An 11,441-nucleotide genomic window follows, 5' to 3' on the forward strand; every position below is an offset into this window, starting at 1 on the left:
CCCTCTCAGCTGTATCCTCCTCAACACCCCCCTAGAGCCCTCCAACGCCCCCTGGGGGGCTGTACCGCCCCCGTTGAGAAACACTAGTGTAGCCAGTAAGAGACTTGTTTTTGTTTATCTGCGAGTCCGTCCGTCTGTCTGTCTCTCTGCCTGTCCCCCATTACGTTAAGACGCAAGTAATTCTTGATCTTGTTTGCTTGATTGGCCCTGTTGGTGCTAATCACATTGGGAAGTCTTTATCATAACACACAAACAACACAAATGCCTTGAGGCTTTGCTGCTTTTCAAGTGCAGGGAAATGGACTGACTGGGGGGATGGCGTTAAGTTCAGCCAAGGGACAACTGCTACAGATGAGAGAAAGTGGTGGAAAGTTGTCTTTGAATTGCTGATACTTGTATACTTGTGTATGGACTGTACTTGTGCTTGACACCTTACAACCACACACCTCACAAACAACATTTATCAGTATTTAGGTTATTTTGATGCAACATTTGCTAAATGTTGCCTTTAATGTCTTATAGTCTTTTATAGTCCTCACACACACTGCCTCCTGCAAATCAAACATGGCGTTTTTCATTTGGAAACAATAATTCTGAATTAAATAGTTTGGTCAAATTATGATCCTTCATTTAATCCCGAATTGTTAAGTGTTTACATGAAGTTTTCCAAGCAGAATTAACCTTTATTCAGAATTAAAGTGAGTTAATTTGGAATTAAATATCTCATGTAAATGTAGTGATTGTGTGTGAGGGTGTCAGGATTCCCCTGATAACCCTTCCTCTCTCTTTATCCACAGTACATAACAAACCTTATGAACCTTCAAAAGCATTGAAAATTGTGTGAGTTGTGCGTCAACTCAACTCACTAGTGGAGTGCTATTTGTAACTATACGAGTAATACTGCTTAATTGGGATATTTGAAATGTTTACAAAAATAGCTCCATACCGACCTAACTCTTCCTCTCCCCCCCCTCCCCCCTCTCCCTGTCTTCTGTCTGAACAGAACTCCATCCGGCACAACCTGTCGCTGCACAGCCGCTTCATCCGCGTGCAGAACGAGGGCACGGGCAAGAGCTCCTGGTGGATGCTGAACCCCGAGGGCGGCCGCGGGGGCAAGGCGCCGCGGCGCCGCGCCGTCTCCATGGACAACAGCAGCAAGTACACCAAGAGCGCCCGGGGCCGCGCCGCCAAGAAGAAGGCGGCCCTGCAGGCTGCCGCGGCCGCTGCCGAGGCCTCGGGAGAGATCCCCAACGGGCTGAGCAAGTGGCCCGGTAGCCCCATGTCCCGCAGCAGCGACGAGCTGGACTCCTGCTGGACCGACTTCCGCTCGCGCACCAACTCCAACGCCAGCACGCTCAGCGGACGCCTGTCGCCCATCCTGGCCAATCCGGAGCTGGACGAGGTCCCGGACGACGAGCTGGGCCCGCCCCTGTCGCCCATGCTCTACTCCAGCCCCAGCAGCCTGTCCCCGCCCTCCTCCGCCTCGTCCACGACCAAGCCGGGCGTAGGGGAGCTGCCGCGACTGGCCGACCTGGCCGGGACCATGAACCTCAACGACGGGCTGGCCGACCAGCTCCTGAACGACATCATGGACAACATCGACATCGTCACCTCCACCCCTGTGCCCGTGACCATGGCCGGCCTGAAGGTGGCAGGGCTGACTTTCGGTCCCACCTCCAAGACCGGCAACGCTGGCAGCTCGCCCGGCGGTGGTGTTGTCGGTGTCGGGGGTCTGTCTTCGTCTGGGCACGCGGGAAGCGGTGTGAACGGCGTGGTGGGCGTGAACGGCGTCAGCGGCACCTTCACCAACTCCATCTTCAGCCCTCCGAGCGGCGCCCTGCGGCAGTCGCCCATGCAGACCATCCAGGAGAACAAGGCCACCTCCTTCTCCCCGTCCTCCACCTCCTCACCCTCCTCTTCGTCGGCGTCCTCCTCCTCCTCCTCTGCGCGCTTCGCCAACGCCACCTTGCAGGACCTGCTCAACAGCGACCCGCTGGGCACGCACAGCCGCGGCGACGTCCTCATGACCCAGTCGGACCCGCTCATCTCGCAGGCCAGCTCCACGCTCACCTCGCAGAACCGCAGCAGCCACAGCCACAGCCACAGCCACCGCAACTCCCTCAGCGGCCTGCTGCTGCGCAACGACCCCATGATGTCATCTTTCTGCGGCGTCGGCATCAACGGCATCAATGGTAGTGGGGTGCAGATCCAGAACAGTCACCTCCAGCAGCAGCAGCAGCAGCAGCAACAGCAGCAGCATCAACAGAACCTTCAGCAGCACCACCAGCAGCAGCGGCAGCAGCAGCACCACCACCACCACAACCACAACCACCACAACCAACAGCAGGGCAACAGTGCCAAGGGCCTGCTGCGCTCCTCCCTGACGCCCGCCAACGGGCTCCTCAGCCAGGCCAACGACGCCAACAACCTGGCCTCCGCCAAGCAGCAGCTGATGCAGCTGAGCGAGGCCTCCACCGCCTCCCTCTTCAACGGCCTGAACGGCAGCAGTGGGTTGACCACCAACAACAGCAGCCTGGGCCTGGGCCTGGGGCTTGGCCTGGGTGGGGGCGGAGGCGGCATGTGCCTGCCCCCCTCCAACACCCTGGGACCCGAGGCCTTCCCCGCGGACCTGGACCTGGACATCTTCAGCGGCAGCCTGGAGTGCGACGTGGACTCCATAATCCACAGCGACCTGATGGACGCCGACGGACTGGACTTTGACGCGCTCGTCTCGGCCAACCTGGACGCGTTCATCGGCCTCGGCCCCGCGGTCGGGAACCTCAACGGCACCAAGGCTGGCAGCTGGGTACCCGGCTAAGAGGCGGGAAGAGACTGGCCAGGACCGGGAGCATAGGTGGACACGTGGCAGGTATGTGTCGGATGGTATGAGATCTCTGCGTCTGCTTTTGGAACTCAGAATGTGTGACTGATTTAGCTTTTTCACATACAGTATGCTGTACTTTTCCTGTTTTATGTTTTCCCCACTTTTCAGTTAGTTTTACCATACCTCTTCATAATGTACCTCTTCAAAAAGGGTTTTGGTAAAATTTATGATAACCTTGTCATTCAATAGCAATAACCTCATAATAACCTTGTCAATAGCAATAACCTTGACTAACAACCTGACGGGGAACATATCACAGTCTAGCCATTGAGATACAGTACTAAATCTCTGAACAAAATCCTGCGAACGCACATTACCAACTGCATTGTGTTAGCATCAATCCACTATGGAAGCTCCCCTGTCCATCAAACCTTTCAGTGTCAGGCAGGCGCGCCCACTGCAGACGGCACACAGAAGGAACATTATCTGATATACTGTACGCATGTATGTCTGACGGATGTCTGTTGGTAATGTCAACATGATGCCCACAGCTGATTTGTACAGTGTGTCAGCTTTGTATCAGTTATTATCCGTGTTTTGACATTCTGGTGGTTGTGGTCAGGCCCGCTGACAGGTGGGTGGGGGCGGGGAGCAAACGGGTCTGCTGTCCCGTGCCCAGAGAACAGGAGGGCCCAGAATTAAGACCCCATTATATTGTATGTATTGGTTGGGGGGCTAACAGATGATTTTATGCTAGGCCCTGTCAACGCTGTCTACCTCCCTGGTTGTGGTGGGTGCATCTGCCCACGCGAGGGAACAGACTGACGCCAGACTGTACATTTACACACACACACACACACACACACACACACACACACACACACACACACACACACACACACACACACACACACACACACACACACACACACACACACACACACACACACACACACAGAGAGACAGACACACACCACTGACAATGAATCCAGTCATAATGCAAACACTGGTTCACACACACACATACACACACACAGGATCACACAAGGGCCTCACTCTGAAAACTCAGTCGCAACAGCAGACACTCATTTGCAAGTAACTACTTATCACTGGGATCTGCCACAGTCTGTCTGTCAGGCTCCACACACACATACACACGCACACGCACACACACACACACACACACACACACACACACACACACACACACACACACACACACACACACACACACACACACACACACACAAACACCTAAATACAGGTCATGCACAAGTTAGAATTTGTTTGAAAGTGCCCAAAGGGTATTTGTAGATGTCAAATTCAAAAAGTGAAAAATAGTACAAGTAGTAATACAATATTTAAATACTGTGCATACTGCAAGGTCTCATACACTGAAGCACACAATTCTCAAACTAGTATCCAGAATCGTCACACCATAATCTTATCAAAAGCCTCTTACTATTCAATTCAATTGAATTTCACTTTCAGTTCATTATACTATGATTTCATCATAGTCGTGGTCTCAGGACACTTCAGATTCAATGATAGATTATACAAAATCCGCACAAAAGATACAAAAATGATACAAATTATTCACAAGTTGCATCCTCTGTAATCCAACCCGTGACTGACTGTCTCTTTCCTTCTCTTGTCTTTCTCTGTTCCAGATGAAGACTCAGACTTGGTGCATAAAGAAAGCAGTCAACAAGCTAACAAAGTCAAGAGACCGTCAGAACAAGCAGTCCATCCAACTCAGACTCATGCCAGCACCTTTGCCAAAATATCACCACCACCAAGCACCAAAGTCTGTTTACAGAAGACACAACCTTCCATAGACTCGTCCCCTATCTCACGCACACACACACACACACACACACACACACACACACACACACTTGTTTGCTTTTTGATTCCGTCTAAACACACTGACGACAAAGGAGGACCAGGCAGTAGCGAACTCCTTTGGAAGAGCTGCAGCCTCTTCCTCATGATCTGAAGAGACACGGCTGAAAAGACAACGAACTTCAAACTGTTGCATTTGGTGGCATTGAAGAACCTGGAGCTTTGCTTGAAGGATTTAAAGATGCAGTCCGTGCGATTGGCTATCCTGTCAGCCAGTCAAATCACAACCATCACCCACCCCGTCGTGCTCCTTAAGACTCTTTGTTTTGATTGGATGTGATGGTTTATGACTCCACCCCCTCCCCAAGACTGAACATTGGAGCTGTTTTTTTCTGTGTCTGAGCAAACTGTTGTGGACGGCTCTTGGACTGCTGCATGGAGCAGAACGTTTTGTGGAATTATCTGGGATCGCGGAGTGCATCTTTAAACACAAGTACACGTAGATGTAAAGCCCTACCTGTAAAAAGAGCTCAAGATAAAGGAAAAAAAAAACAATGTTGACTAGTTTTGTGATGTTTACCTTAACTTTGTGGTTTCCTGGAGGTTTCACCTCCCCCCTCCTCCTCCTCCCCTCGGGACTGTTGTTGTTGTTCTCAGAAGCTGATGTTTGTGATTTTAAAATGTCTGTGTGACCATTATCACCCTGCTTCCTTTTTTTTCTCGGGTGTGGACATGGAGGAAACTCAAGTGGTGCATACATACCAGAACACACATTCACAAACACACACACACACACACGACGACAAGCTCAACATGAAGACCAGCATGCTCAGGAGGACTCTCACAATACTCGTTGCACTTCTGAGTGTCCTGATAACTTGGTGCACTTCTGATTGTGTTGTTTTTGCGTTTCGTCTTTCCTCCCCCCCCCCCCCCCCACCCACCCACCCTCGAATGCATTTATTAGCGCAAAACTCAAAATTGAACTAATAACGAACCTTTTTTGTTTTGTTCTGAACAAGTTAACACCTTATTTTAGGTTAATACTATAGAAGAAGTTTGTTATTATTGTTAATGCATATTGTATGTAACTGTAAAAAAGAGTGTGATAATCTGTCCAGATTTTCTTGGAATGCTCATCGATGCTTTTAGAGGTAATGTGAGTGTAAAACAAAATGTAGCCAAACTTTAAAAAAAAGATTGAACTTGTGTACGTCCTAGCGTTGTGAACATTTACCAGGCCATACCAGGTGCTAATCCTTCAGTGTTGAGCCTCCGTTTGGTTTACGGGCTTTGTATCAAGGTCCCGCAAAGCACGTGAGGACGTAGCATTATCGTTAGCGATAGCACTTCAAGTTACAACGGGGACACATACATGCGAAATATGCGAAGCGAACTTTGCCATTCCTTCCTATGAGGCACCGAAGTGGGGCGAAGGCAACCGAACAGGGGTGAAGCAAAGTGAAAATATTTGGTCATGTTTAATATTATACTAATGAAGAGTGAATTTCTGCCTGCGATGACCAATGCAATCAACAACGTAAATGTTTCAATTGATTTGATTGGCCGCAGCGATTTGTTGACCTCGTTGAGCCGTCAGAAAGAAGGGGTATTCTCGGAAGCTGGTTCAGGAGTAAACCAGGTTAGGTTGAGAGGTAAATCATCTATACTAAGAAGCTGGTTCAGGAGTAAACCAGGACTCCGTTTCTCGATTCTTGTCGTTGCTAACCGTCTTAAGTCGGTCTTGAGTTGGTCGTAAGTTGCTCTTGAGTTGGTCTTAAGTTGGTCTTCAGTTGGTCTTTAGACGCAAGACCAACTTAAGAACAACTTAAGACCAACTCAAGACCTTGGTTACAACGTTGGTCTTAAGAACGAACAAAATGGCTAACGTCGTTAGCAAAGGCACTGTCGAGAAACAACCCCCAGGTTAAGCTAAGAGGTAAATCATCTAATAGAAGAGCCTGGACTCCAGCTTTCTGGGTATAGGCCCTGGAACACTGAATTTCGCCTCTCTTCGCTTCGCTCATTTGGCTTCCATGTGTCCCTGGCGTTTGCTGTCAGCATACACAGTCACTCCCAGGCAGCCAGAAGATACTTCCTCCTCCTGGACGCCATTTTTACTGAGCAGAAACAATAAGCTATCTTTTGTACATTTGCCAAAACTACTTGAACACTGCGAGGATGCTGGCAGCCAGAAAAAAAACAAAAGACGAAGCTAAAACGAAAAAAACACCTGATATTGAATAATACAAACACACACACAGTTGCGCACACATGCAACAAAACATTTTCTCTCTCTCTCTCTCTCTCTCTCTCTCTCTCTCTCTCTCTCTCTCTCTCTCTCTCTCTCTCTCTCTCTCTCTCTCTCTCTCTCTCTCTCTCTCTCACACACACACACAATGTAATATGCAACTGCATCATCTGTGCTCAGGGGGAGACGTGTGTCACCTCAGCAACTCTGTGACACCATCTCAATATTTCCGCAATTTGGTTGTACAAAAATACTTAATGGGGTTAAGAAAAACAAACACAAGTGCATAGTGAATAAGAAATATTTCAATGTTGTGAATATTTAGCTACATGCTGCAATCATTTGGAGTAGGGAAAAGAGATGATCAGAAAAAAGCATCCTGGATTTTTTATTTTTTACTTTTGTTGGTTTTTCTGTTTGCTTTTCCAGGTTTTAATTATTATTTTATTCTTTCCTTCTCGCTCCCCATCTTTACTGTTTTCATGTGCTCGCCAGTCCAAATGACGACATGTTAGCCTGGGACAGTAACTCCGATCTCAGTAACTCTGTGTGTTCTTCTTCTGATGTATATTTGGTTCAGTTTTCGTTTTCATTTTTGTTTTCCGACTCTTCCCTGTCCTCAGTCGGGACCTGGCTCCTTGGTACTGCATACGTCCAAACGAATGCATGTGTGTAAATATGCATAATGCATCTGGTCAAGTCCATGTATGACTATTATGTATGACCTGTTATCGCTCTTGCTTTTATCGGTGTAGTTTCCCTGTGGTTGAAGCCTGTTCACCTGCAAAGGGGGTTGGTCGCCTGTTGATTTGAGTGTCATGTTTTTTGTGTGGCTGGTCTTTCATATTTGTAAGGAGTCGGTACGTAGAATGGCACTCTGTTGCCGCAGCAACCCCACCATAGCCGTAACCAACAACCCAAACCTGCCGCACTCCCAGACCAACTCAGGGGTGTGTTTCTCGGAAGCGTAGTTGTTAGCAGTTAACAACTTGGGTTGTTATCATGGGAAATTGCATTGCAAACAACAAAGTAGCTAACAAAGTTAGCAACTATGGTTTCCAGAATTGCATCCCAGCTTTGGAACTGTCCCAAGACCACAAAGCAAGCTTTTACAATCTGGGTTCTTACAAATCAAACCAGTGCTGTGTGGAATTTGTCAAGTTCCTAACGAAACATTTTTTCCTCCCTGTTTGTTTTTGTTTGTTTGTTTTTACTCAACACTAGATTTGCGCCAGTAAACAACAGTAGGCAGTTTGATTTTTTCCCCCCCCAAAAAAGCAAAAGCTTGACTGTAAATGATCTCTGCAAATCAAATTACATAAACAAAATGTTCCCAGTGAGTTCATACCGGTAGTATGTTAGCACAGCCAATGAAATGTAGCAGGAAACCTCTCCATTGCACACAGTGAATGACCGCACTCCCCCTGATTAGGCCAACAGGTGGGGACAAACTAGCCAGGCCACGCCCTCCTAGTGATGCAACACCTTTAGCATTGCCACTTGTCAGGTCCTCCCACTTTGTCGTGAAGCAAACAACCATTAGCAAACCAAGGGAGGCGGGTCAACCATGCAGTTTGGGAAATGTTCATTTTTATGCACTTCGTCAGACCAAGTCTCGAAGAGATTTGAAAGTCGATGATAATCAGGCTAGGTACAAACAGGCTCGGAGCTGGCAACTTATTGCATTGCATGTATTGAGGTGTGTGGGGGGGGGACTCTCGGACAGAGCTGGACTGAAACTATAAAAAGGCCTGGGCAGTCTTGAACGGCATGCCCTGTATTGCCAGACTAGCCTGTAGCCCCTTAATGCGCGCCGTACCTCCAGTGGCACGCTGTAATAGTCATTGAAATGTAACTACCACAGCACTACAATACTATGACAAAACACAGACCCTTTAGTAATGCACCACGACTTGGTCATTACCATACTGGTAACAACAAATGTATGAGGCCGCGTCTTAAGGGGTTAATATGATGATTTTGAGTCCGGAGTTCTGGCCATGCCTGTCAGTAGGGATCAGTGTTGCCAGATTGGGCTACTTGGGATGGCCGTCTGCGGGTAAAAATGGGGAAAATTGGCCATTTGGTATTTTTTTCCTGCAGTTTTGTGCCCATAGAAATCAATGCAATTTGTTGAAATTGGGCAGAATTTTGTGCATTTTGGCGGTTTTTGAGAACCTTTTTGAGCGGGATTTGATCTTACACATCTGGAACACTGGTGGAGACATTGATTTATGTTATTATGCCAGACATGGGGCCACGATCGCACTTGCGTGAAACCGATCATTCAAATGCGTTGTGTGTTCACATACACGCGTTAGCTCCGCACCGATATCATTGGTTTAGCAAAATTGCAAATGCAGACATGGTTTGGAGATAAAGAGGAAGTGGATTATCTGGTGTGCAACTTGTCGACTGGCCACCCCTCCCTATACTAGCGCCACCTGACTGCAGCATGAGTGCTTGCCAGCTAGTAAACTACCAAGAATACGAAACTTTGCTTTTGCAGTGCCGATATCAGACATCCAAGTATGCTGATCCTTTTCACATACACATTCTTATGTACATACAGTACATACACACACAGGCGTACATAGACACACACGTGATCCATGTTTAGTTCCACAAAACAGTTTGTAGGTTTTGGGTAGAAGACATAGTATATCCGGGCCTGACCGTGGCCTAACGGTAGGGCACCTGGGTCCTTTGCCAACCCTTTCCCCGTCTCTCTCTCTCTCCCACTCGCTTCCTGTCCATATCTTCACTGTCTTGTCACACAAATAAAGGCAAAAATCCCCTCAATTAAAAAAAAAGAAGACATGGTATATTCAGACCTGAACCATACCCAGCAAAGTGACATAATCTCAGTCGGCCCCATCATATGTTACACTATATCTCTCTTGACCCCATAATCGTCAGCTCGGCTGCTGTACCCAGACCTGTTACTTCAGCTCAGAGTTCTTTCAGAATCTGGCTTGGGGAGATCTCATGCCCTTAGCTACCAAGCTAACACGTACTCCACTTCCTAGTCTACTTTGATCTCTCTATGCAGACGTTACTGCTTGTCAATACACACCAACAATGATGACATCAGAGCACCTCTTCTCTACTGTCCAATAGCAAACGATTTCTCTCGTCCACACACCTAACAACACATTTTGACCTTTTTCATCCTTGCCTTCTTCTCACTTCCCAGCTCCACACACACACACATATACAGTGCAGTACACAAACACTCATACAGTACACCCTGTCAATAGTATGGCTTCTGTATTTGATGTTAGTGGGTATTTCTCCTGTGTACGCCATTTTCAATTGTAATCTAGTTTGTATAAGAAATGGTGCGCATGTAAATAAAGCTCGGTGAAGCTCATCCCTGTGTCCTGTCTTGCCTACTGTATCATACCTCATTGCATTGAGCACTGTGTAGGATGTGGCCAGAGTAGGTATTGCAACTACCATGCTCATTGAAACTGTGCTGCGTATTGCCAAATATGAGCTTTTCATGAATATTTACTAAGTAATAAACCAATATTTACTAGTATGACCAAAGTAAAGCAATTTTTGCAGCTAAAAATGTCTATTACTTAAAATTCTAAATGGTGGACCATGGAGAAGATCCCCCTTTTCATGAATGAAAAGTGTGATGTTCCCAGTCATAATGAAAAGTTAGAATTTGATGGTGGTGGTAAGTATTTATTGAAAAGGTAACATTTGTGAATGAGCGGCATGAATTCTGGAAATGAACGACTAAAAATATTACACGGTGCACCTTTAAGCCGGAGTTAGAGAATGATGCCGTTGCATAATTGGTAAAATAGCAACAGCACTACAAGTACTTCTGCTTCTGCAAATAGCTACAAATAGCTACAAATGCCAAAGACCAAGGCGACCTCACAGGTTAAGCTGGGGGTAGAAAATCCTGAATTACTGATGCAGTTGGCTCATTGACTTGCTTGACGTCAGGTGGTGCAACCAGTTAAAGGTCAACTGCATTATTTTCAACATTAAGCCCGGTGAGGGGGGTTCTACAACATTGCAGACAACTGCAGTTGTCCTAATGCCACTGTTAATGAAATGACTGAATTGGTCATTTGTTATTAATGTACAAGCAATGAACATGCTTTTTAGACAGTCCAGTAAAAACTAAAAAACTAAAAAAAAATGAATACAATATGTTAGTTGTGGTCGCACGACCTTGACATCGGTTGCTGAGAGATGTCAATGACCCAATTGCATAACTGGCAAAACAACAACGATACAACTACTGCTGCTGGTGTTAATAGCTACAGGTACTAACATGTCCTGTGTTACAGGCACTACGTGTCCTTTATTACAATATCTGTCTACTGTAGTAGTACTAGTGCTGCCACTACTAATTCCTAGCCTCGCGACGCCATCCTCTGTACTCCACCCAAAAGATTTTGGCTCCGCACATCGTCTGGCAAAAGCCTCGAGCTCGGTTCTCTCAGTGTTTCGCCAATCAGCAAACAGTTGAGAGTGGTGACGTAGAACTCCCCC

General features: G+C 47.2%; 1 protein-coding gene across 3 annotated transcripts in view; it reads left to right on the plus strand.

Moving 5' to 3' along the window:
* Positions 1-10,293, plus strand: part of foxo3b (forkhead box O3b) — a 74,672-nt gene extending 64,379 nt beyond the window's left edge. For 2 of the 3 annotated variants that reach the window (XM_063223379.1, XM_063223377.1), the window contains exons 3-4: positions 1,004-2,869; positions 4,495-10,293. In XM_063223379.1, the coding sequence (XP_063079449.1) occupies positions 1,004-2,818 (1,815 nt within the window). In that variant the 3' untranslated portion in view covers positions 2,819-2,869; positions 4,495-10,293. The remainder of the gene's footprint in view (positions 1-1,003; positions 2,870-4,494) is intronic. The other variant, XM_063223378.1, reaches the window with a different exon arrangement.
* Positions 10,294-11,441: the final 1,148 nt, after the last annotated feature.

This window comes from Engraulis encrasicolus, chromosome 18 (genome assembly GCF_034702125.1).
Source record: "Engraulis encrasicolus isolate BLACKSEA-1 chromosome 18, IST_EnEncr_1.0, whole genome shotgun sequence".
Classification (NCBI taxonomy): Eukaryota; Metazoa; Chordata; class Actinopteri; order Clupeiformes; family Engraulidae; genus Engraulis; species Engraulis encrasicolus.